The sequence below is a fragment of the Silurus aristotelis genome, assembly GCF_946808225.1.
Source record: "Silurus aristotelis genome assembly, chromosome: 24".
NCBI classification, from domain to species: Eukaryota; Metazoa; Chordata; class Actinopteri; order Siluriformes; family Siluridae; genus Silurus; species Silurus aristotelis.
In genome coordinates, this window is record NC_139597.1 from 16,807,618 (window position 1) to 16,834,801 (window position 27,184).

Below are 27,184 nucleotides of genomic sequence, written 5' to 3' on the forward strand. Positions count from 1 at the left end.
TTGAGTTACTGAGTAATGATCCCTGGGCATGCTCACTTTATTTCAGTGAATAAGCCATTGTTAATAAATCAAACCCCTTTTTGCAGATCATTCACTTGAGTGTAAGATGCTGGATTGCTGCCATATTGTTCAGTAACACACCCCTATCACTACATCACTGCATTATTTTGGGAGTTTCGCTCCTCTGTAGCAGGAACATCCCGGAAATTATCTAATGAACACTGCTACAGTGACCCAAAGCGAGTCCTGTGACTCCTGAGACACCTTCATGTCAGAAGCACTGAATCTCGACATGCAGCACGTTCTCCATTTTAGTCGTGAGACGTCACATGCGTCACTTATTTGACGTCACTGTCGGCGCACCAGTCTCGGTGTAAGCCCCGCCCACCCGCACCGCCCTATTTAACTACGTGCTCGGTTGTGAGTTCACCACACAGCGGAGAGCGTCGAGAACAACGGGAGCACAGATTTACCTCCAGACAAGAGGGAAAGATGGAAACCAGGGATTCTAATTTCAATATATTGTTAGCGACCGATTCGTACAAGGTAAGCAGCCGGTAATAGATGATCTCGCTCTCGGGTCCAGGATCCGCGGCTTGGCCTTGTGAAGGCGCGGGATGCTGAGTGATGAAACCGGGAAAGGTGCTTTCGTATTGTCGAGGCCATCAGGCGGTGTGTGTGTGTGTGTGTGTGTGTGTGTGTGTGTGTGTGTGTGTGTGTGTGTGTGTGTAGGCCGGATCGGCAGGAGGAAATGGCAGGTAGGATGTACAAATTTGTAGCTCATGTTAGAACCAGGAAGCTCTCCTCCCTCTTTCTCCAGCACTCTTATCCAGACTGGCAGGTGGAGAAGGTTGAGGAGCCTGGCTCCGAACTCCAGGTTTGAAAGCCATCATGGCTGTAGATGTTTAATCGCAGCGATCTCCTGGTGGATGGAGGATGACTTGACATGTCCTTGCTTTATCGCGTCCGCTCAAGCAACCAAAACTGAAAGCTCCTGATCTCTCTGGAAAGTGAAAGCTACTGTACAGCCTTTGTTTGTTTGTCATGCGTATGTTAATAAGCCAAACTCGTTTTCTGAAGCTGGTGAGGATGATGAGGGTGATGCTGATGGTGAGGGTGATGAAGATGATGAGGGTGGTGATGATGATGATGATGATGATGATGAGGGATACTGTTTTCGCGCCTCATGCAGCTCATTTTCATAGCTGATGGATATGAAACCTGAGGAAACCTACTGTGAGACAGAGCTGTAGGTCAGATTCTCAATGACACACACACACACACACACACACACACACACACACACACACACACACACACACACGGTGTGAAAGGTCACTCCATGATGACCAGAATCAGTGCTGTTTCAGCTCAACCTTTGAACAATCAATTGATCATTGGTACAGGATTGATGTGAATGATGAAATCATGCTGAGGTGTGTGTTATATATGTATTATACATGTGTTATTTATATATATATATATATATATACAGATCTGCAGACAGTAGGTTTGAAGGTGTTCGAGGGGTTTATTTACAGATTGAGTCATGTGGGAAGAAGATGTAACATTAGAGGGGGAACTCATACCAGTAAGCGCTTGCATGTTTGAGAGCTTCTGTATACTGCGGAAGAGCGTATCCTTTTTTTAAAATCATTCCAATGACATTGAACACTAACAGGAACCCAGCATGCATAGACATTTAGACTGAGTAGTTCAATACAAATGAATAAATGCACCTTTTGGGAGGTTTTTTACAGAAAAACCGTAAAGAGTTTTGCAATTTTTTTGCCAGATTTTCATCACATCATTGAATGGGGCCTTTTCCTGGTGTCACAAGTTTGGAAAAGATCCATACAGGCTCGAAACTCTGCTTTTGTTCAGTAAGGTTCTTTCAGTGTAAATGAAGGAAGTATTAAATAAATACTGTGTGTTCTTATTGAAATGGACTGTAAGTACATGCTTGGGTGTGTGTATGTATTGGTACCATGTGCAAATAAATATGTGAAAGAGAAAAAGACCGGGGGGGTTAGCTTCTAAGTAAGACTGGTTGTGTACATATGGGATATGTAGTTACCAGTTATTACAGGTATTAGTGCAGACGTTATGCGCTTATGTTTACACTTCCATTTGGCACTCAGCTGCTCTTATGTCCGTGTTGGTCAGCATCACCGCAACATGTCTGTGTTGCTGTGCAGTCAGTCAGCGTGAGGTGGCCCTTTTTTTCAATGGGATCGCTTGGAGTGACACACGCTTTTGGTCAAATAGCTGCGTTTAAATGATGTCTTATGCATTGAACATCTATTAAACATTCATAAACAGATAATCCATGTGGTCCGAAATGATTAAAAACTCAAGAGGCCGTAGATTCAATCATGACCTTGAAGCACCTTTTTAGAATGCACACGCAATCGTGCTTTCAGAAACACACATATGTAGTGTGTGCACGTTTCTTTGCCAATGCCGTGTCCTCCGAATGGAGATCATGTGCTTCCCCTCCTTCTTTTGTTGCGCATGCCCAGCCTGGCCACAGCTGTTCAGCTCTCCTGAGTGAGAGAGAGCGAGAACGAGCGCCAGCCAAGTGAGCAGTCGGAGATAAAATGTATCTGAGATGCCAGAATGAAAGCTGGAAGCCTGTGACAGAGTAACCCTTCTGCAGCGCTCTGGCCATTGAGTGCTGACCTTAAAGTAAAGGTCAATGATTCACTCAGGGGAACTGCACCAGGGTTTGACTTGACAGCTGGGCTTTAGCACGCTTTCAGGGTGCACATCAGACCTCTGGTAGTCTGTCAGGATTTGGTGTAGTGCAGGACATAACGGCACAGTGTATGTGTGCATGTTTTTGTTTGTGTGTGTATGTACATATTGGGAGTGTTTATTTGACACCATATTTAGGGTGTAGAATAAATACTAAAGGCAGAAAGTGGGGAAGAGGGCAGTGTTGCTGTCCTCTAGCTCTAGGGCTCAGGGTATATCTGTGTGGAGGGTCCAAATCTGGGGGAAACCGATTAAACAACCGATAGTTTTTAAATTGGATACTGAATATAAAACATTAATTAAATATGTTAATTATTTTAATAAAAACTGAAAAAAAAGGGAAAAACATCCAGAATGAATTAAAAAAGAAACCTCGAATAAGCAGCTGAGATTCGCCACTAGAGGCTGTGCTCGTACTGTATAACGCAACCCTGAAAAACTATCAGTATGTTATGATAGTCATGATTTGTTATGATATATCAAAGTGTTGTTTTGACTACAAGCTAACTAGGTATTTCCTTTTCATACCTGTAACCACATATTACTGGCCCTGAATCACGCTTGGGTCACAACACTGCCAATTTTTGACACCAACAGGTCTATAATGCATTAATTGTTTGTGTCTGAGTATTCCTTTTCATTTTCTGTACCTTAACTTGTCGCACTTTCAAAGCCGGTTGTGACTCTTCATTGTTTTTGTCTCTTCCAGGTCACACATTATAAACAGTACCCACCGAACACTAGTAAAGTGTACTCGTACTTCGAGTGCCGTGAGAAGAAGACGGAACCTACCAAGACTCGGAAGGTTAAATATGATAAAACAGTCTTCTATGGATTGCAGTACATCCTTCACAAATATTTAAAAGGTATCTGTGGTGTTTTCAGGTGCCTCTGTATTAGCCGTCTATGATCCAAAATCTGTGTCTGTATATGTGCAGTATCCTGGAAAGTCCCATTATAAGGCTTTATTCAGACATTTTCGACTGTACATAAGTCTGAAATTATACAGTTTTAGAGTCTGATTGTGCCCCGTGGTACACGTGCTTCACGGTCGTTTTGTTAGCAAGTGTTTGATTACAAACGCAATGAATTATTCATCTGTCTGTTTCTCTACGGCACATGGCTTTCCAACAACTCGATCCCCAACCTGTCAGTCGGTGTGTGAAAGCATACTTGGCAAAGTGAAGGTGTAGTCAGGTTTAGGTGTTTTTATATATTTTATTGTATAACACATATATAGAATTTTAGTGTAACAGTATTATTATTATTATTATTATCATTTTTACACATTTGTCTCATTTATTTATGTTTAATGATACTAATTGGAAACATTTGGGCATTTACCGTATTATAAAATACTAATTGTAATGCATGAAAGAGAATAAGCATGTAAACCTGATCAATCAAACACTGTTTCCTATAAATATTCCTCTTTGTAACAAATTAGGCTTCTTCTAATCAGACTGCTTTTTAGGAGCCAATAGAATACTAGACAGTGCTACACACACACACACACACACACACACACACACACACACACACACACACACACACACACACATTCTCTGTCTTTCTGCTGCTTTAAGACAATATCCCATTGATAAATCAATCTGGATCAAAGAAATCACAATTAATTCATATTTCAAATTGTAAAGACTCAGGAAGAGATTCAAAAGTCTGTGGGACTTTAACAACAAACATTTTCCCAGTCTGAAACTCAACAGAGATCATCTTATCAGCATTACCTTATCTGCATTCTGTTTTTTGGTTTGCATACATAGTGATTTTCTTGTTGCTTTTTATTTGCTTCGTATTCCCTTTCAGACTCGGCCTGATCTCCTATTTTGTGTGTGTGTGTGTGTGTGTGTGTGTGTGTGTGTGTGTGTGTGTGTGTGTGTGTGTGTGTAAATGGAAACACTCCATTGATAGTCTGGAGCAAAATCTTCTACTACGAAGAGCCGAAAATCAGATTTGATTGAAGACTGTGGGCTGAAAATAAATGTAACATTTTACCCAAAGTGTATTATATTGAAGTGAAAGTTGCCATGGTTCCCATCACTGATGATTTTATTATCTTTAGAATTGAATAAACAGAAATTCTGTTCTGCTGAACTAAAGCAGTTTTATCTTCAATGTTTTTTAGTTATAGAACAATAAAAACAGAAACAGTCCCATGAATCATACAATAGAGTTTAATGCCTAATACAGATGTTCAAGATATAAGCAGTACAGCCATATTTCATATCAGTGACCTCCTTTTGTGAGACATTAAAATGCTCCTTATTTTTCAAAGGTTTTTCAAAATTTGGCAAATACCATTTCACATATATTCATTCAATATTATTAGATTTTTTTTTTTTTGCAGTTAAATAAAAAAAAAAAAAAAAAGTTAAATGTTAAATTAGAAATTAAGATTGATATCAGTGGCAACTTTTTTTTTTTCTCTTCACATATATGGCATTGTGGCCCACATCAGATGCCACCACATGTCACCTTTAGCCTTAGTCTGGGCATCTCTAGTCTTCCTTTTGTAAGTGAATGGAAATTTCCTTCCACATGTGATGAGTTTAAGCACGCGTGATGGAGTGAATCGGGTCGTATCCTGTTCGCTCGTGTGTGATACACATCTGGCAACAGTAGCGCTACCTGAATCATGTAGGGGACGCGTGTGCCGAGCGCAAACACCCGACGTGGGCTATATAAATATAATATATACTGTATTTATTATATATATAATATACGATTCAGGTGACGATCATTTTCAGGTCTCCGAATATCTCAGGACCAGAGATGCTCAAAATAAGGTGGCCTTTAGTGACATTTGATTTGGACCACTATTGCCATATATTGTATGAGATGAGAAAGAAAAGAAAAAATGTCACTTAACGAGAGAACATCAAAAATAGAACTTTTTTAGTTTAACAGGTTACAATGCCATGGTTTCTGTTTATTCAATTCTAAATATAATGAAATCATCAGTGACCATGGCAACTTTCATTTTAGCCCACAGCCTCTGATCAAGTCAAAATCAAATTTGCTCCAGACTATCAATGGAGCATTCTATTTGCATAAACAAATGTTTTATTCTATTCGGATTCTATAAATCAATGAAATACCACATACAAGCATGATCTAGACTTGTTACTAGGCAGATTGGATGTCTATGACATCACTGGTCTGAATCTCACTGTTTTAGTGGAACATTGTTTAGTGAATTCAAAGCCACAAGGCAATACCTGTAATAAAGGTCATGGTAATGTAGAACCATCATGTAGTAATAGCGTGTCGATGTAATGAAATATCTTTAATGAATTTGTCTCCAGGGTTAAGGATTAGTTACTAAAACCAGGCAGGAGGGAGGATTTGGAGAGGATGTATGTGTTTTTATTGCTGTAAGCTGGTTGTATTGAACACTGAATGACTATTCAATCACACCGGGTAAAGTTTTATTTTTATTCATTGTCAAATGACTGCCGAGTTCTTGCCATAGTCTTAAAAGGTTCCCACATGAGAACTTGTCCTGCATTCATTCATGGATGCTGTAATGTAGTAAAACAAACCCGATATCATCTTCTCTAACACTCTGTTCATGGCTCACAGGGAAGGTCATCACCCCTGAGAAGATCCGGGAGGCGAGGGAGGTGTATCGAGAACACTTTCAAGACGACGTGTTCAATGAGAAAGGCTGGAACTACATACTTGAGGTAAGAGCTTCAGCCTTCTCAGACACTGCAGTGTTTCCATTTGTTTAGAGGTATTTTTAGGTGCCTGCTAAAAGCTATAAATATAAAATAAATGGAAAAAAAAAATATATATATATATATATATATATGTATGTATATGTATATGTACGCAAAAATGATTTAAAGCTAATCAAAAAAATTAAGGTGTAAATTTACACACATTCTTGAGATTTCCATTAAAACCGTATATATATATATATTTTTGTTAAGTGCTTGTATGAACAATTTACTGTAATTTCCAGACTATTAAGTGCACCTAAATATAAGCCTGAATACACTTGTGTGAATACGACTTGTGAAACTGGGAAAAACCCAGGAATAATCCATTAATTAGCCGCTTCATTGTTTAAGCCGCGAGGTTCAAAGCGTAGGTACACAAGTCTGATGTATTGAGGTTGATAACTGAAGTGCATTAATCACAGGTGCTGTGAACGTCACGATCTCAGTGAAAAACAAACTGCTTGTGTTTCTAATGTACTTATACTGTAAGTCTTTTATATCATAGGAAAAAAATGATCTCCATCATGTTTATATAACGTAGGTAATTTTTTTTACTTTAGAAGTATGATGGTCATCTCCCCATCGAGATCAAGGCTGTGCCAGAGGGAAGCGTGATTCCACGGGGAAATGTCCTCTTTACTGTGGAAAACACAGATCCTGAATGCTACTGGCTCACCAATTGGGTAGAGGTCAGTATTATGATGATGATGTCGGACTCATGCTCAAATCGGATAAATCTTTATATTAGAAAAACTAATCCCTCAAGAAAATTGAAACTCTGCGAATGTGGGCTACGCTCTTCTCTCCACGCCCGCGTGAGTCCTTGTGCTTGCAGTTTAAGAAAAATATCTGACTGCTTGTCCTTGAGTTTCTATCACAGCTGATAGCAACAATATTTTTTATAATAACAGTTTTCTCGGATTTATTTGGCTGGCGTTTCTTTTTTTTTTAACATACCAAATTACACATTATACTGCTGTATGGAAATTAGCACTAGTTTAGTTTCAGCATTAGCGACTAGGCTACAGAGTACAGTGTGTGTAAACTAGCAAGGCATCAATATTCTTAATTACTTCATTTGCTTATAAAATGCTTCAATATTTGGAAATACCGTTCTGTACACCTTCAGCTGTTCACTGCATTTCAGCAGCAGGTTTATTCAATGCAGCAATATGAAAAAGTATTCACTGTAATTTTCACTTCCCAAACTGATGTTTGGAGATGTTCAGGACACAGGACACAGATTTAATGGTCTACACTAGTATGAGATGCTGAGTCATGATGCCATGATGATGCCATACATCAGTCGGGTGCATGCGCATTACTTCTCTGAAAAACATAAATAAGCAATAACTATATAATTTGTTTTGTTTTTTTTGGTTTTATACAGGTTTGTTTTATTTATACACTTTCCTTGTTCTTGTTTATTTGTACCATGTTGTTGTACATCTATGCCTGATTGTGTAGTGTGTAAATTCAGAAGCCTTGGAAAAATGCCCTTGGCTTCCAGACGGTGTCGTCTCCAAGCCATACGCCACTTATCTACTCTTCATGTTATGGGAATGTTGGCTCTACTTTGTATTTCAGTATCTTCTTTTCCACTTTGTGTGAGAATGTGAAGGGTTTAAAGCAGTAATTACTGATGTCGGCTTCTGTAGAAGTGCATCACTTCCCAGACGCCGAGAGAAGGAATGGTAATAACTGATGTGTGACACATGACTGCACATTGTAGCTGCTGGTTTTACAGGCATGTGACCGCCTTGGCCATGTGCAGTTATCCTCCACCAGGCCTGCCTAATCTCCTGCTACATGACTCACATTATCGCTTCTTCAGAGTGTTTGTCAGTATCGCTGGAGAAGAACTTGATGAGCAAATGAGCATATTAAGAACTGGGAAAATGAAAAAAAGATGGGATGAGTAGATGAGATAAAATTGACTGATTGTTTCAGACTGTTCAGGACCACAGACTACAATGGAAATGGGATTGGATGCCAAGTGATGGTTCAGTCTGGTTCAGAACAAAACACTGGTTTCTGTATAATTGCTTGTGTGAGTTTTGTGTGAATTTAACTAAATGGGGAATTAGGAGCTTAACAGCTGAACATCTGAGAGAAAATGCACCTCTGGGCTCATTGGGCCAAACAACTTCCTATAACAAGTGACTTATATTTGCCTCGCTGTCAGTTTTATTATAATTAGGGCCTGGCGTTATGAAAACAAAAAATCTTTTTTTGTGGTTCTACAGAATTTTTTTTTCTGTAACTAGTCAACTTTAAACGTAACAACAACGTGACTGAAGTTTTCTTTATTAGTGTTGAAAACCATCTGGTGGAGGAACGTTGTATTTTTAGTGGGCATGCCATAAATAAAGTGTCAGCATGGTGTAGTTAAATATCTGCAGAAGATTTGAATTAAATCTGAAAACGAATATTGTGCCATTTGAATTAAGCGTTAAATATTTCTGAGCAATAAGTAAGAAAATAAACTATTTAACCAATTTAAACATTCCAGTCCCCCAAAAAACAATCAAGCAATTTCAAACCAGTAGTATTAATAACAGTCATTTTAACATTGAGCGTTCTTTCTATTCAGCTTGCCGTCTTTCTATTCAGCCGCTGAAATACAATAGTGATGCTTCCACCACCGGCTGCATCGGACATATTTTGCACTTGACAGAAGTTTGTTCAACATTAAACCTTTCAAATCCGAGCCTTTTCCAAAACACAGAGGAAACATTAAAACCTTTCTTTATGGCACGAGGTCGTCCTGACGTAAACAGCTGTCCGTCTCCATGATGTTGGACGCTGTTTCTACGTCACATTCCATCACACGTGAGAAGTTATTCAGGCGCGCCGTCATGTGGTCGGACAATATCGTCTCTTAATTATTCTGCCTTTGGTGCAATGACAAAGTATCTGATTTTGATTAAAAAATAAATAAATTGTGGCCCCTCGTTTTTAAGATAAAAATACAGTCGTCTTAAAACGTCAATTCTACTTAATTGGAAAAAAATAGAAGAAATCACCTAATATAAAGAGAAAATAATTAAATATATTATTAGTTATTAATATTAATGTTTTTTTCTATAGACCATCCTGGTGCAGATCTGGTATCCCATCACGGTTGCAACAAACTCCCGTGAGCAGAAGAAAATCCTGGCCAAGCATCTCATGGAAACTTCAGGAACGTTGGATCGCCTGGACTACAAACTGCATGACTTTGGCTACAGAGGAGTTTCATCACAAGAGGTGGGTATCATCACACGCTGCGACAACATTCCAATGGTTTACTTTTAAATGACAAACTCTAATGCAGTTCATCCTTGGCTCTGGTTGCAGACTGCAGGGATCGGTGCCTCAGCACACTTGGTCAACTTCAAAGGAACAGACACAGTGGCCGGGATTGTAGTTGTTAAAAAGTATTACGGCACCAAAGACCCAGTTTCTGGATATTCTGTCCCAGCTGCAGAACACAGGTATGCATTGATATTCCTCAGTCTGATGGAAACACTCAGTAATGTTTTGGACGTTGTGGACTTTATAGCATGTCTTTTCATTGGCCTATGTGTGTATGTGTGTGTGTGTGTATGTGTGTGTGTATGTGTGTATGTGTGTGTGTGTGTGTGTGTGTGTGTGTGTGTGTGCTAATACTGTACAGGATGATCAGACCCTGGCTATATCTTTACACTGTGTAATTTCTTTTCCATGTCCTCTGGGCCACATTTACCTTTATGGTATTTATCCATAGTGACTTACAACTTGTTGCGGTTTAAGAGCCTTGCTAGGACCCATTAGTGGCAGCTTGGTGGTGCTGGGATTTGAACTTGTGACCTTCTGAAAGTCCAATGCCTTAACCACCTCTCTAATATATTTCCCCCTTTGCACTACATTTCCTGTAATCTTTCTATGCTGATGACAAAAGTGCTTTTTGCATTTCGGATCATTAGTGCTGCTTGCATTCAATCTGTAATGCATTGTGGATAAGCTACAGAGCAGTCATTGGCTACACAACATTGTGGACTGTGCTGCCCCCTTGTGGTTGTCATAAATCATAAGAAATTGGCTTTAAATAGAAGTCATGTTCGATTTATTGAAAAAAATGTTTAATAGTATTGAATTCAACAAATTTGTACTTGTTTCCACTTTCCCAAAGCACAATCACGGCATGGGGGAAAGACCACGAGAAAGATGCCTTTGAGCACATTGTGAAGCAGTTCCCCTCGGTGCCCGTGTCCATAGTCAGTGACAGCTATGACATCTACAACGCCTGTGAGAAGATTTGGGGTGAGGACCTCAGGGAGTTGGTGGAGAAACGAAGCGCAGATGCACCTCTGGTTGTGCGTCCCGACTCGGGGAACCCTCTAGACACTGTACTAAAGGTAATGAAGTAATGGAATGAACCAGGATGAAACTTTTTGCATATATCAATCAGTAGAACATATAAAATATATTAAAGAGCTATTAATATAATTATTTTTACTATTTCATAGGTCTTGGAGATTTTAGGCAAGAAATTTCCTAGTGTTGAGAACTCTAAGGGCTACATGGTGCTTCCTCCCTACATTCGGGTTATTCAGGGTGATGGTGTGGACATTAATACTCTGCAGGAGGTATTGACACTTTTTTCCAGGTTTCTACATGCTGAATGCCAGCAGCGTTGAGTTGAGCTGATGATCATGTTTTTTTTTATTGTGCTGTAGATAGTGGAGGGGATGAAGGAGCATCGGTGGAGCATCGAAAACATCGCATTTGGATCAGGAGGTGCGCTTCTGCAGAAACTAACACGAGATCTTCTTAACTGCTCCTTCAAGTGCAGCTACGTGGTGACAAACGGATTGGGGGTGAGATTTTCAGTATCCACAAACACATTATTCTACTATTCTTTAATAATGCTTTATTTCTGTTTTGAGAAGATGGCTTTTATGCCAATTTTTTATGCTTATTTTATTTGATTTAAAAGGACTTCATGTTCATCTGATATCCTACTCTAATATAGCACTTGACATTTAGACTGTGTTGCACAAAAATCACTTCTAATCTCTTTTTCATTCAACTGTAGAGAGTCAGTGAACTGGAGATTATATTAGTAGTTGATCAGATTAAGGTGCTTTTCGACAGCTGTAAGGAATTTATGCACCCCCATACCATCAGAAATGCAGGCATTTAAAGTGTTGATGAGAAGCCAAATGGTCCCTCTCCTCTTTAGTCCGGAGGTCACAATGTCCATGGTTTCTTTGATTCGTCTGTCCACAGAAGAGTTTTTCCACTTGGTCTCAGTCCATTTTAAAAAGCTTTGTACCAGAGAAGATGGCAGCATCTAAAATCCTTTTTGTTTGTGCAGGTAAATGTCTTCAAAGACCCTGTAGCAGACCCCAACAAGAGATCGAAGAAGGGTCGTCTGTCTCTGCACATGACACAGAGTGGAGATTTTGTGACCCTGGAAGAAGGAAAGGGTGAACTGGAGGAGTATGGAGAGGTACATTTGTTCTTTATTTCCACCCTATAATTACATTTTTATTGTTTTTAATATTGGATCGTTTGGCCGTAATCCACAGTGCTGTTAAACTCTCACATCAGAAGGTGATTTACATTATTTCCTACAGTGAAGCTCGGAGAGCAAAAAGTGAATAAAAATGATCTTAAATGTTTATATTCTTATACATCAAGAGCTCATAAACAGAACTTTGCCACAAGCGGAAAGGTTTATAATAAACAGATGCTCTGGTATCGTTTTCTGTAAGGATACATAAATACATACATTATTCTAAACAGTTGAAAAAGTTTATTTTGGGAAAATAAGTAAAAAATATGGTAAGAGGAAGAAAACACTTCCTTTATGTGGTGGTGAAAACAGTGTTTGTAAGAAGTGTGGAAACACTGAACTCAGTCATGTGACGGTCTGATGATCTACTTTTTCCAAACAAATCTATAAATGTATAGATTTTCCTTTTTATTTCCATTGGAAAATCCTCCCATATAAGTTCAGCTTCACAGACCTGGACGTGTTTCTCCAAACATTTAGCTGAAATACTTTGTTGTGCCTCTCTAATTAGAGATTTCTATCCAGTTAATCCCAGACCAGTTCAGTAGGAGGACTGGGCCGGCCATTCCATGATGGATAACATTCCAGACGACTCTTTGCTCTCTAAATAACGCATACAGAGCCTGGACGTGCGCTTCAGGTCATTATCTTGTATGATGAAGTCTGTTCCAATGAGCCGCAGTCCAGACGGAATTGCATGGTGTTGAAGTATGGAATGGTTGCCATGATGGTTCCGTTCACACACAATGTCTCCAACATTTCCTGCTCCAAAACAAGGCAGTCTGATCACATCTTTTCTCCTGTTCTCCATCTTACATATGATCTTCCAAAGACCTTTCACCTGTCATTCGCTGTCATGTGTTTTTGCCTTTTATCCAGTTTTTTTAATCCCAAAAACCATAAAGGTTTTAACAGACTCCGCCTCTGATCCAGAAGCTTCTGAAATCTTCTCAATTATTGAAATGTTTAAAGTGAAGCTGGTGCCTGTGTTGGAAGAGTAAAATCTTAAATGTCCTGGTATGTCTTTTTTTTTTATTTTGCAGGATCTACTGCACACAGTCTTCCAAAATGGGAAGATAGTAAAGACGTACACCTTTGACGAGGTCAGAGACAATGCCATGCTCAAGCAGAGTGAAGTCGAGGAGCTCCTTCAGTGAAAGGCCAAAGCGTCCCAAACACACACTCCTTCTTCCCCTCCCTCGTTTTAAACATACTTTTTTTAAACTCCGCACGGTTGGAGCTATTTAAGAAAAAAAAATCCCAGCACTGAAAAAAATGAGTGTAACCGATAGAGAATAAAAGAAAAAAGTAAGGAAGAAAGAAAGAAAGAAAATGCAGAGGATGATCTCTTTCTGTTTCCTGTGTTTTTTGTGTATGCAGCTGTTTTTTTTTTAGTTTGTAGATTTTAAAGCTTCATTGTCTTTTTTTCGATTTGGGTAAAAATGAATAAATTTCATAAATTAATGACAGACGAGATTTGAACGGTCCGGTTCTCAGCTCCATGTGTGAGCAATCACAGCTCTCTGCTTTCAAAACACTTGAGCCAACACATCGAGGGATTAATACCAGGTGTGTTTGGAGCCGGGAAACCGTAAGCTGCTCATGTCAGTAGAGACGCAGTGGTGGAGTTGGGAAACGTCCGATGTAATTGTTTTAATGAGGTAATGTAACTTAATTCTATATGACCAAATGGTTGACCAGCCTTTGCTATTTGCTTAGACGTTTGTGGGAGACTGGATCCCCCCCCAAAAAAAGATGTAGATTTCTTTTCGTGTCCTTGGTTGACAGATTGAAAGAAAGAGTTGTGAAAATGTACTGAATGTAAACACCATGTATATGGACCGGGTCCTTTATTTTTAATTCTATTTCTTTATGCAATCGAGGCGGCTAATTTGAAGGAATGCACTTTTTCAGTATGTTTTCTTTTTCTTTTCTGGCCTTGTTCATCTTAGGTTCATTTTCCTTCTTCAGAGGAAACTATCCAAATATACTGCTAGATGTTAAACCATGTTGTAGAAACCTTCTCTAGTGTAAACATTGCAAAGTAGCTGTGTCTCGTAATGGGGGGATTAAAAAAAAAAAAAACACCTTTTTTTGTACAAGTACAAATGTCACTTGCCTCTGTTTTCTATGATGTAGAGAACAAAAAAAAAATGTTGGTTTTATTATTTAATGAAAATCATTTTAGAACAGCTTGGCTTCAGTATTTTGTATATTAACTGTTCATTTAAACTCCATAATCATTATTTTTTATGACAGAAGTAAAATATTGCCACAAATCTCACCGTAAATATCCATATATGATATGATGTGGCCAAAATGCCTTCTCTCTTGTATATAATGGTGGTTTATTTAAAGAGAGCTGGTTGCTTAGAGGAGATAGAAGTATATCATTCTTATTTTTGTTGAATTCTCCCATTTTATACCAGGCAAATATCCATTTAGTTTAGGTTTTGGCGGAGTGTGCTTACTCGGCATTAAAGTAGAGGCTGGGTGAGTGAGAGGGTGAGTTAGTGGGTGGTTGGGGTTAGTAAATGGATGGAGTGATTGGGGAGGATGTTGTTGGGAGGGAGTTAGTAAGCAGGTGGGGTAAGTGAGGAACTGGGGGGGTGTGGCTGGGTAGGGATTAATAAAATAGCGGGGTGAGTGAGGGATTGATGGGGTTGTTGCTGGGGGGGGGTTAAGAAGTAGTTTTACTCATTAAATAAAGGATTGGGGATGGATGTGAGCGGGGGTTAGTAGGTGGGTGGGGTGAGTGAGGGATTGGGGGGGTGTGGCTGGGCGGTGGTTAAGCGTGCGGGATGAGTGAGGGATTGGGGGGGTGGCTGGACAGGGTGAATGAGGGACTGGGGGGGTTGTGGCTGGGCGGTGGTTAGTAAGCGGGCGGGGTGAGTGAGGAATTGGGGGGTGTGGATAGGCGAGGGGAGTGAGGGATTGAGGGGTTGTGGCTGGGCGGTGATTAGTAGGCGGGCGGGGGTGAGTGAGGAATTGGGGGGGGGTGGTGGGGTGAGTGAGGGATTGGGGGGTTGTGGCTGGGCGGTGGTTAGTAAGCGGTCAGGGTGAGTGAGGGTTTGGGGGGCTTGTGGCTGGGCGGTGGTTAGTAAGCGGGCGGGGTGAGTGAGGGTTTGGGGGGGTTGTGGCTGGGCGGTGGTTAGTAAGCGGGCGGGGTGAGTGAGGGTTTGGGGGGGGTTGTGGCTGGGCGGTGGTTAGTAAGCGGGCGGGGTGAGTGAGGGTTTGGGGGGGGTTGTGGCTGGGCGGTGGTTAGTAAGCGGGCGGGGTGAGTGAGGGTTTGGGGGGGTTGTGGCTGGGCCGTGGTTAGTAAGCGGGCGGGGTGAGTGAGGGTTTGGGGGGGGTTGTGGCTGGGCGGTGGTTAGTAAGCGGGCGGGGTGAGTGAGGGTTTGGGGGGGTTGTGGCTGGCCCGTGGTTAGTAAGCGGGCGGGGTGAGTGAGGGTTTGGGGGGGTTGTGGCTGGGCGGTGGTTAGTAAGCGGGCGGGGTGAGTGAGGGTTTGGGGGGGTTGTGGCTGGGCGGTGGTTAGTAAGCGGGCGGGGTGAGTGAGGGTTTGGGGGGGTTGTGGCTGGGCGGTGGTTAGTAAGCGGGCGGGGTGAGTGAGGGTTTGGGGGGGTTGTGGCTGGGCGGTGGTTAGTAAGCGGGCGGGGTGAGTGAGGGTTTGGGGGGGTTGTGGCTGGGCGGTGGTTAGTAAGCGGGCGGGGTGAGTGAGGGTTTGGGGGGGTTGTGGCTGGGCGGTGGTTAGTAAGCGGGCGGGGTGAGTGAGGGTTTGGGGGGGTTGTGGCTGGGCGGTGGTTAGTAAGCGGGCGGGGTGAGTGAGAGTTTGGGGGGGTTGTGGCTGGGCGGTGGTTAGTAAGCGGGCGGGGTTAGTGAACGGTCAGTTTAGCGGCTCTAGGTTTAGTTGATGATGCCTGCTCATTTTAATTTACCTGATAGATTTCTGTATATGTTGGTTGTCCTTTTTTTCATTGAACCTCCTTGAATATTTTTAACTAAACTGGCAGTTATAAAACTGTATGCATATTAAAATCGCACCCTCTCTCTTTGCCCTGGTGTTTTTTTCATTGTTTCTTTATTTCATGGAAAAAAAATTACATGTGAATGCAAACGATAACTGATATATACAGCTTCTTTGATCCCTCGTATTCAGTCAAGCAGTACCGTATCATAACATTTTAGGAAAGAGAACGACTGTACAATTGAGAGTTGAAAATAAAAAGCAATATTATGTTGGTTGTAGTTTTTTTTTTTGAAAGGTGAGAGACAGTATATTCAGGGGTGGGAATTTTATTTGGGTGCCCCTTTTTAAAATTACAAGAACCTCTAACAGAGTCATGAATCCATAATGATAAAACCATCTAAATAATGTGTAGTTCTGCCACCAACACAGCTCTAAGCTTTCAAAACCTGGACCCCAAAAGACCTCTGAAGGTTTGTTGTTAAGTGCTGTTTCTTCATGGATCAGGCTAATCCAATAGATGCTTGATCGGATTGAGATCCAGGGAATTTGGTGGCTGAAACTTTTTTGTTGTTTTTCCCAAATCATTCCTGAACAATTTTCGCAATGTGGATGTACAGGAAGCATAATCCTGCATGAATGACTCACTGCAGTTAGGGATCATTGTTGCCATTAAGAAGTGTAATTTGGTCTGCAACAATGTTTGGGTAGGTGGCATGTACCATCTTCCCATAGTGCATCTCATGCCTTCTCTGGGCTCAAAAATAGAAAACGTTTTTCATAAGACCAGGCCAATTCAATTCATTTTTATTTGTATTGCGCTTTTAATAATGAACATTGTCTCAAAGCAGCTTTACACAGATAATGTGGTGATTAAAAATAAATATGTTCTTTATAAGTGTAAGTTTGTTCCTGATGAACAAGCCGGTATTGACTGTGGTGAAGGAAAAACTCCCCGAGACGGCATAAGGAAGAAACTTTGAGCGGAACCAGACTTCATTTATTACAGATATACGATGTTGCGGGGTGCAGTGATGATGATCAAAAGCGAAATGTAGTCCTGAGTCAATGTAGCAGACTGGTGACATTAACTACAGTCCAAATTCATCCTTAAAGCACCTGTTCTTACGGAATTTCATGGAACCACCCAAGGCGTAGATGAGAAACCGTCCCCCGGCTGCACAGAGTCCAATCGAAGAGAACACTATCCAGAGGCAGGCCTGGAAGAAGTGGAACGATCCGCGAAAAGGGGCAGGAACAGTGCAATTATCTAATCAGCCAATCATATGTTACAATGCAATGCATAAAATCATACAGCTACAAGTTAAGAGAATGTAGAAAAAGTGTGACTGCAACATGACTCTTGGTGCCAGATGGTCTGGTGTGAATTTTTCAGAAACTGCTGATCTGCGATTGTCACACACAGCAGTTTCCACATGCAGAATGGTGCAAAAAAAACCTAAAAACTGTGAGTGACAGTTCTGTGGGAGGAAATACCATGTTGATAAAAGAGGAAAAGGGCCAGACTGATTCAAGTTGCCAGGAAGGATACAATACGTAATATTCAGCATTTGCTGAAATACTTAGACAGTACATGCCTCAAAAATAACCATGTTAGGTCACAGAAATGACCATTTCCCAATTTGTATGATATGATGAATATGAACACTACCTGAAGCTCTTGATCTGTATGGGCATTGTTTATATATTGTGCTGATTTGACAAGATGGATACCTGACTGGATAACCACATAAAATGAGAAGATGTGCCATTAACGTGATGGTGAGTGAAAAATACAGTTGCGATTCAAGCAAAGTTAACTTCCTTCTTACACAACAAATACACAACAAACCATGAGCCTGTTCCCCTAAAGCTGACAGTGGACTCTTATCATCTCCTTTCTTCTATTTCTTTACAGTTACATTTTTAGACCTCTTCAGAGCTCCACTGAATTGAGCTCACTCATCTGCCCACTGTCACTCCTGTACTGCTCTCTTCTTAGCGATACCTCTCAGTTCCCTGCCTGAATACATGCCACTAATCAGAATCAGTATCAGAATCAGGTTAAATGTGTTGACACACTCAAGGAATTTGGTTCCAGCTGTTGGTGACTCTTAAAAGTACAGACATAAATAACAACACTGCATTTAGCTTATAGACAAGACTACAAAACACAATACAGATCATACAGACAATACAGATTCCAGAATATACAGAGTATATAACAGACCAGTAATGTACATAAAGTGTGAGAATGCAGCAGTATTGTGCATCACATAAGATGAAGTTACTTTAGGACTTTTGTACAATATGCAGCAGCAAAAGTGTGTGTAACATATTGGGATAAAGTGATGAGTGACTGTTTACATTTACATTTGCAGCATTTAGCAGAAGCCCTTGTCCAGAGTGACGTACAAAAGTGCTTTAAGTCTCTAACAATAAATAAATCTACATCTATATCTATTCCAACAATATCATTTGACAAATATTCTGTATATAATAGCATTATTCTTTTAATCATTCCATTCAGTTATCCTGTATATAATTAATTGTATAAATTCCTAGATTATCCTCACATCTATACATCATTTGAATATACACTGTGTATAACTTTTATACGTTTTTTACTCTATCTATCTATCTATCTATCTATCTATCTATCTATCTATCTATCTATCTATCTATCTATCTATCTATCTATCTATCTATCTATCTATCTATCTATCTATCTATCACCTGTCTGTCTGTCTGTCTGTCTGTCTGTCTGTCTGTCTGTCTGTCTGAACTACACCTCTCTGCCCCTGAGCTTGATATTTTTTTTTTTTTTTTGTGCTTTTTTAATGGGATTCATTCCAATATCCATGCAGAATATCCTATGATTTTGGCTACAAGTGCCATCAGTATACCACCTGTGTCCGCTGTTGATCTTGGCTAAGATGTTGGACTTCTGCTCAGAAGGTCAGGAGTTTGGATCCCACCACCACTAAGCTGTCACTGCTGGGCTCTTGAGCAAGGCCCTTCACCCTCCACTGCTCAGTTGTACAGAATGAATGAGATCATTGTAAGTTGCTTGGGATAAGAGCATTTTCCATCACCAGTCCACTGTGCTTCTTCTGCTTTACCTTCTCAAGCCTTGTCTTGTTGTCCAGAAAGCCATTGTGACCACATCACTGTGATTGAATGGAACTGAAACCATCTGTGTAAACCATCAGACTTTCTTTGATTATTATCTGATTATTTTTATTGTTTTTTAAGCGCTCTCTCTCTCTCTCTCTCTCTCTCTCTCTCTCTCTCTCTCTCTCTCTCTCTCTCTCTCTCTCTGTGTGTGTGTGTGTGTGTGTGTGTGTGTGTGTGTGTGTGTGTGTGTGTGTGTGTGTGTGTGTGTGTGTGTGTGTGTGTGTGTGTGTGTTCTCTTCTCGCAGGTAATAATGTGCCTTAACATCTAAGAGAGGAAAACATTATCTTTACTTTACCTTTGAGAAGAGTGAATGCCGGCATGATGCAGATGACCTTTGCAGGAGAAGGAAAGAGAATAATTGTTTGGAAGGAGACGAAACGCCTTCCACTATGATATCGGGCAGACTGTCACCCGAATCACTGTTCTTACTTATTTTTCTCTCACTATGAATTAAAGACGCTAACTGAGGGTTAAAAGGCGTGGGAGAGCGTAGGAGGTGGTACGGAGGAACTTTCGTCCCTTTAAATTTTAGCCCACAAGAGTCGCATGATCCATATTCTGAATTTTTATGAATTTCGATTCGTATTCTGAATTATACTTATTCAGTGGCATTCGTATTCAGAGCTACCACTGTATTCTAGCGATGAGTGGTTTCCAAGTGATGAAAATTCCATCTATGTGCTTATGTCTTTCTAAGTCTGCTGTAATAGTTAGTATTTCCAGAGTCCCTGATTGTACACAATGTGCATTGCTTTGTGTCATTACGTCAATACATTTTCTCTCTGAAAAATCCCTCTCTCTCTCTCTCTCTCTCTCTCTCTCTCTCTCTCTCTCTCTCTCTCTCTCTCTCTCTCTCTCTCTCTCTCTCTCTTGTGTGTGTGTGTGTGTGTGTGTGTGTGTGTGTGTTCTCTTTAACACAACGGGTTTGAGCAGGAATTTATGAAATTCTCCTTTATTTCCAGTTCACATGTTTAATCTTTATCGCCTTTGGACTTGATTTCTTTCAAATGACCTACATTCAGAAACACACCCAGAGCTGAGTCTGAGTTAAATCGGATCAGACTGAACTGAGATGATCAGACCGCACTTTTTTGTTGAGAATGTTTTTTTTTTTTTTTTGTAGGAGTCCACTGCGCATGCGTGAAGTTTAACCAAAAATGGTCTTAAAAAGCAAACAAACCAACAAACCATCCTTCATTAGTTTGAGTATCTGAGTTTAATGTGATTAGTCTCAGATTGAGACTCCAGGAGGAGGAGGAGGAGGAAGAGGAGGAGGAGGAGGAGCAGCAGCAGCATCGTTAGGGAGGAAAAACCACGTCACTGTCAAACAGTGAAATCTGCGCTGGAGAGAAAGTTTTCATACTTTCTTGCCTTGTATCCTGGAGGTTTTATACAACGATGCAGACGGGATTTCGCTTGAACCCGAGCCCTGTTAAGGAGCCTCTGGGCTTCATCAAGCTGGTGGAGTGGGTAAGTTCCTGGGCGCACTGGTGTTGCTGATCCTCCTCTTCTCACTGCACAATATCTGCTGGAGAGAAGAACTCCAAGAACTAATCCAGCTGTAATTACGATTTTCTGCTTCAAAACTTCCCTTTCGATTACTTTGCATGTGCTTTTATGCACCAGGGTTTATGGAGACGTTGCTGTGATCATTGCGCATTTATGTACAGGATTCAATAGAAATCAATAGCTTTGTATTCACTTTAACACTGAGCTTCTCCAGTAATCCTGTAGCTTCTAGCCATTTAGCTCAGCACGAAGTGCTTTTACAAGCTTCACACACACATTCCTCAGACGAGATTCTTTTTTTTTTTTTCTGGTGACTTTTGTTAGAAAAAACTTAAGTTACAATAAAGCAATTTCGGTTCACTTGTGGTCATATGACACCATGAAACTAAACAAAAAAAGGTGACATAATGAATCACACAGTTAATGAGTCAGCACACAGCTGGCACAAAGGAGCAGAACATCTGGCAAAAGCCTGCTCTGTGTGCACAATCTGGTGATTCAGCAAACCGGATCTAAAACTGTAAACCAAATGTGTGTGTAATATGTCATATAATTCTTCACGGACAACTGGACGTACTTATGTTTCGGCCGTGATAAAGTGAATGCAGGTGGGATTGTGGATTTGTTTTCATAGTTCATGCACTTTTAGAAGCTGCCTTTCACTCTTGTGTTGACAATTGAAATGTTTTCACACACTATAAATATCCACAGCCTAAAGATCCATTATTTACTGAGCAACTCAAGAACTTTGATGGATTTGGACTGTAATTATTATCAGTAGTCTACTACAGTGGCTCAGGACAACAGGTTGCGTGAACAGTTTTTTATTTAAGTGCATGTCACTGAACACCTCAACAATCATGGAGCTGTAATCAATGTACTTCTGTACCACCCAATTGAGGATGGATTCCCTTTTGAGTCTGGTTCTTCTCAAGGTTTCTTCCTCACTACCGTCACCACTGGCTCGCTCATTAGGGATAAACTTGCAATTATAAGGAACCAACTTATTAACACTAAATTTATACAAAATTATACAACTTTATATCTGCTTTATTTATGTAAGGCTGTTTTTAGACAATGAACATTGTTAAAGTGCTCTACAAATAAAAATAAATTGAATTCAGTTGTAAATATCGCTCATATTACGTTCATATCAGTTATGTTCTCTACTTGTCTCTCCTTCAGAACCTTCTGAACTTCAGCCTTGCACCACATCTCACATCTCTATTAATGCTCCCAAACTGTGGAAAGGTCTACTCTGTTTTCTCCGTCACTGCAGAGACTATTGTACATTTGTCACATGTACTATGTGGGTGTTGGATAAACTGATCTAATAAACAAACTTTAATCGCTAAGCTAGCTATAGAGTTGTACAGTGGTACCTCAGAATACTAATTTAATTCTTTCCAGAACACGATTCCACTCTGAAATAAACTGATACGAATTTCCCCATAAAGAATGTAAAGTGAGATAATTCGTTCCAAACGACCCCAAATATTAATATAAAAATACAAATACAACTAATATGCACTAATATTATTTAGTATTGAGCAGGTAATAATGTGCCTTAACATCTAAGAGAGGAAAACATTATCTTTACTTTACCTTTGAGAAGAGTGAATGCCGGCATGATGCAGATGACCTTTGCAGGAGAAGGAAAGAGAATAATTGTTTGGAAGGAGACGAAACGCCTTCCACTATGATATCGGGCAGACTGTCACCCGAATCACTGTTCTTACTTATTTTTCTCTTTTTCTCTCACTATGAATTAAAGACGCTAACTGAGGGTTAAAAGGCGTGGGAGAGCGTAGGAGGTGGTACGGAGGAACTTTCGTCCCTTTAAATTTTAGCCCACAAGAGTCGCATGATCCATATTCTGAATTTTTATGAATTTCGATTCGTATTCTGAATTATACTTATTCAGTGGCATTCGTATTCAGAGCTACCACTGTATTCTAGCGATGAGTGGTTTCCAAGTGATGAAAATTCCATCTAGAAGTTTTTCTTCACATATCCTAGTAATATTAGGAAGCTGGGGTCAGAGTGCAGGGCCAGCCATGATACAGCACCCCTCCACACAGAAAAATCAAGATATAATACTTTTCAATAGCATGTTTTGTGTGCAGAACATCAGTAAAATGCTATGGAAAAATATAAAAAATTTTTTTAAACCATAGCAGGACACAAAGCCACATTTCTATCACTAGGGTGCATAAATGTTCTTTTAGAGGTACGAACAAGATGGTAGAAAAATTTTCCAATGTTTAGAGGTACATTGCTGTACTTTGCTGGGGTACAGCTGGAGCAACAAAGCATTTGTACTATTTTGGGTTCATTCCTGTATATAGATTTTTCAGTGTATGGAGCACTGAGGTGTAAGTGCCTGGCTCAGGGTCCCCAAGAGTAACAGATTGGCAATATCTGTCCTTGAGCACTGATCTTACAATCAGTAACTTAAGCCTTAAACACTGAGCTACCACCTCTCCTTACTAGGGGACAGAATCACTGATATCTCAAGGGAGAGATAGGGAGTGAGAGAGAGAGAGAGAGAGAGAGAGAGAGAGAGAGAGAGAGAGAGAGGGATTTTTCAAAGAGAAAATGTATTGACGTAATGACACAAAGCAATGCACATTGTGTACAATCAGGGACTCTGGAAATACTAACTATTACAGCAGACTTAGAAAGACATAAGCACATAAAGTGGCAAGTTACTGAGTAAATGTGTGAGGGTGGGCCCGGTGGGGTGCTGATGCTGACAGCATCCAAACATCCTAATTCACCAAAACACTCTATAACTGTAAACCGATTAGGTCTGCTCCTTTACATTAAATATAAATATTTAGTAACTGTTCAGTAATTGTGGAGATCGCAGAAAAAGCTCAGCCCCCTGCTGTAGTTTTTACTATTCTAGGTACTAACAAATAGCCTGTACCTTTTGATCAGAGTAGATGTGGAAGATGTTTATAGGCCAAAAGTATATCATTTATATGTGCTCTATATCTTGATAGTAGTATTTTATAATCAATGTACAATTTAATTAGGAGAAAGTGCAGTGTGGATTACCATCATGCTTAACGTCTGCATGTCCTAGTAAATGCATAAACAAGCTTAAATTAGTCCCAAATACTGCAGTGAAAGACCCTACTAGAACTAGAAGATATACCCACATCACCCTAAAACTAGTTTATCAAACTTCTTAGATAAAAAAACGACAGTCATAGTGATGTTTGTTATCTATGAGCTTCAAGTGACAGACAAGGTCTTTCACTGCTGCACATGATGAAACAAAAACCTATTCAGAGATACTCTGTAATCAGAAGGCTGCATGTGGTCCTAGTAAAAATACTTTCATCTTGTGCACAGCAGCTAACAATGTTTTATACTACTGCTATGAGACACTAGTTTACATATTATATGATTTAAGTACATATATAATGAAAATGCAACTAATGATGCAGAATCAGACTCGGAAAAAAAAAACTGCGACGGAAACAGTGCGGGAAATTGGCACAGGTGTAAATGGTCTGTTTTTTTTTTGTTTTTTTTTTACTAAAACATCCTGCAGATTGTGAAAAAGTAAATAAAAATAAATAATGTTTAAAAAATTTTTTTATTATTCTGTCTGTGTGTCCCGGTACTAAATGATTCACTGCTTGGTACTGGTCCGCAGCCTGGTGGTCGTGTACCCCGGGTACTTATGTAGACCTATGTACTGTACAACTGTATTTTATTTCAGTGTGTTTGAGGTATAGAGGTTAATCAAAACCCATTTGAAACATTTAAATTACATATCTTGTCAATCAACTGTGCTTGACAGCTCTTATGATGATTTATCTTGATCTTAGGCATTAATTTTCTGACTCCTTTTGCTCTGATTGTTTTTATAACTAGTTTGCAGCTCTGTTTGCCTTCGCATGCTGCGGCGGTTACAGCGGAAGGAATGTGATCTCCGTGTTTTGTGGGAATGAAAAAAACGAGACCCTTAATGCTACTTTCTCATACCCATTCAGGTAGGTTTTAATGATGCGTAATGCATGGGTGTGTATAATTAAAACCAATTCCCATTAGTACAACGGGAAACTGTAATGTCATGATAAATGTATTTTTTTCATGACATAATAACGTTTCACATTTATCAAGCGTACAAATTGTTCATACTGAATAGAGGTCGACCGATTTTTCAATGATACCGATTGCTAGGTTGGATCATACTTGCCGATAACCGATTAATTAACGGATAGATTTTGAAATAAATACTGGGAAAAAAAAAAAAAACAAAACATAAAACTCCATGTGAAATAGTACTGCACTTTATTACAAGTTAAGAAATAAAAAAACAAGACTGAATCATGAAAATGTGCTAAATGAAATAAATGTATAAATATAAAAATATATAAATTAATATTAATAACTTTTGAGGAAAATCAAAGACACATTCAAACTGACAATTAATAGTTACACAAAAACAGTTACATTCAAAACGAATAAAAAAAGACACTTCAAATAAACAGCACATGGTGTCTGTGTTAGAGGCCTCTAGAGGCTGCTCTTGGTATTGATTTATTTGATTTTTGGATGGCATTCCTGCAATCAACTATGGATAGTTAATTGCTGGAACTGCAGTTGACCTCTAATACTGAGACCCAGTTTCTGTTTACTACTAGTGATCATTATGGTTCGCAACAGATTCGTAGAGAAATCTGAAGGTGTTGCCATCTATTTCTGTTTTGTTCTATATTCAGGTTAAACCAAGTGCTGTTGGTTAAAGACAATGCCACGGTGTGTAACCGCACCATGTCTGAAACACATCTGATGGGTGATTCTTCATCCTCTGTGGAATTTTTCGTGGCCGTGGCCGTCCTGGCGTTCCTCTACTGCATGCTGGCTTTGTTGGTTTACGTGGGCTACATGCACGTGTACCGGGACTCTGACTTTGGCCCAGTGTTTGTGAGTAAAAGTTGATACTTTGATAGCTTGACTTTGATTTGCAATTTTCCATGATTTCCTTTATGATATGCTAATATATGTGTTGTTCTCATGCATCTATTCAAAGTGCACTTCAAAGAGGAAAATGGGAAAGAGGATTGCATTTTATCTGCGTCTCTTTGATTTGTAGGATTTTTTGGTGACCGCAGTATTTGCTTTTCTGTGGCTGCTGTGCTCCTCAGCCTGGGCACAAGGGCTGCAGAAAGTCAAGTACGCCACAGGCACTGAAGGCATCAGCAGCAGTCTGTTGTGCAGACATCAGAATGCTACATGTGAGGTCACTGAATTTTCCAGCATGCGCACGCTGGATATTTCAGTAGTAAGCACACGGCCTCCTGTATCCTTTATTACAAATGACCTTTTCCTCCATGATATTTGCAGCATGATTCTCATGATGTTTTGCTTTCTGTAGGTGTTTGGCTTCCTGAACCTAATAATCTGGAGTGGTAATGCTTGGTTTGTTTACAAGGAGACGTGCTGGCGTACGCAGAACCGCAGATCTCCGCAGGAGGCAGAGCGTGGACGGGGCCCAGGCCCAATCTAGAGTCAGCTCTCAGGCAAGCACATGACCGTATCAACCCACAAACTCCATGGACTCTATTGTTTTCTGAAGTAATTTAGGAATCTGTGTTATTTGTCTAAGGATTTTCTTTACTTCTCATACTCAAAATATGTAGTCAACATAGACAAGTTGTTTTTTTACCTGCATTTGTACCTGTTTTTTCTATTCTAGCATACATTTAACTTCCTACATTTGTCATTATTTTGTCAGTATTATGTTTAAATGCCTTTTTACAAGGCAGTCATTGGTAACTGCCACAGTGTGCTTTTTTTTTAACAGCTATCATTAATGCATGAATCTGATTTCTTCGAGCAGAATATGTTCCTGGAAGAACATTAATTTTTACTCATCTATTCATCTTTAATCTATGACTCCTGACAAAAACTTAATTTTTTTGCTATTACTTATACTGTAACATTGACCAGCCGATTTGATTGGCTGTAGTCCACTATTTAAGCATTTAACCCTATTTAAGATATTTTCAGAGCAGCTGAGAAGCACGAGCATCACCGATGATATCAGCTCCAACATCATTTAAGTGATGTTGCTTTAGGAAAATGTTTTACTTAAAGAAATCACCTTATATTTAGCTTTGCGTATTGTTGTTTTTGTTTTTTTTACTTATACATGTCTGTGAATGTTTATGACTTTCAATACATATTTTTCCAGCAATATCTTTTATATTTAATGAATAAAAGTGAGATTGAATCAGACTCTAATGGTTGGGTTGATTTGTTTTATCCAATGGTGTTATACTGAGGGTGAAAGCTCATTCCTTCCCTCAGGAAATGTGGGCAAATGTGAGTATAAAACACCTTTTGTTTGTCGTTTTTACCCTGTGACCACCAATTGGCATTCATCTTGGGAACAAACAAAACATTGCTGTTGAAGAGAAAGCGCTGATAATCCAGCAGGAAAGTTTAAGCGTTATTTCGAGCGCTG

At 39.9% G+C, this 27,184-nt stretch overlaps 2 protein-coding genes across 2 annotated transcripts; both read left to right on the plus strand.

Moving 5' to 3' along the window:
- Positions 1 to 202: 202 nt before the first annotated feature.
- Positions 203 to 16,281, plus strand: nampt1 (nicotinamide phosphoribosyltransferase 1). Its single transcript, XM_083528570.1, has 12 exons — positions 203 to 546; positions 3,467 to 3,623; positions 6,358 to 6,461; positions 7,061 to 7,189; positions 9,591 to 9,749; positions 9,840 to 9,976; positions 10,654 to 10,879; positions 10,991 to 11,110; positions 11,201 to 11,341; positions 11,842 to 11,976; positions 13,086 to 14,876; positions 15,870 to 16,281. Exons 1-11 carry the CDS (start codon positions 493 to 495, stop codon positions 13,197 to 13,199), a joined length of 1,476 nt encoding a protein of 491 aa, XP_083384696.1. The 5' UTR covers positions 203 to 492; the 3' UTR covers positions 13,200 to 14,876; positions 15,870 to 16,281.
- Positions 16,282 to 20,362: 4,081 nt separating this feature from the next.
- On the plus strand, positions 20,363 to 26,955 carry sypl1 (synaptophysin-like 1). Its single transcript, XM_083528655.1, has 5 exons — positions 20,363 to 20,655; positions 24,586 to 24,704; positions 25,437 to 25,641; positions 25,811 to 25,999; positions 26,093 to 26,955. The coding sequence occupies exons 1-5, from the start codon at positions 20,584 to 20,586 to the stop codon at positions 26,222 to 26,224; spliced, it is 717 nt and encodes a 238-aa protein (XP_083384781.1). The 5' UTR covers positions 20,363 to 20,583; the 3' UTR covers positions 26,225 to 26,955.
- The last annotated feature ends 229 nt before the right edge of the window (positions 26,956 to 27,184 follow it).

Excerpts from the sequence above, each read along its gene's own strand:
- nampt1 (XM_083528570.1), top strand. The coding sequence starts at position 493 with ATGGAAACCAGGGATTCTAATTTCAATATATTGTTAGCGACCGATTCG. Across the intron at positions 7,190-9,590 it reads GGCTCACCAATTGGGTAGAG|ACCATCCTGGTGCAGATCTG; the intron begins GTCAGTATTATG and ends TTTTTTCTATAG. Across the intron at positions 11,342-11,841 it reads TGGTGACAAACGGATTGGGG|GTAAATGTCTTCAAAGACCC; the intron begins GTGAGATTTTCA and ends TTGTTTGTGCAG.
- sypl1 (XM_083528655.1), top strand. The coding sequence starts at position 20,584 with ATGCAGACGGGATTTCGCTTGAACCCGAGCCCTGTTAAGGAGCCTCTG. Across the intron at positions 24,705-25,436 it reads ACTTTCTCATACCCATTCAG|GTTAAACCAAGTGCTGTTGG; the intron begins GTAGGTTTTAAT and ends TTCTATATTCAG. Across the intron at positions 25,642-25,810 it reads CTGACTTTGGCCCAGTGTTT|GATTTTTTGGTGACCGCAGT; the intron begins GTGAGTAAAAGT and ends TTTGATTTGTAG.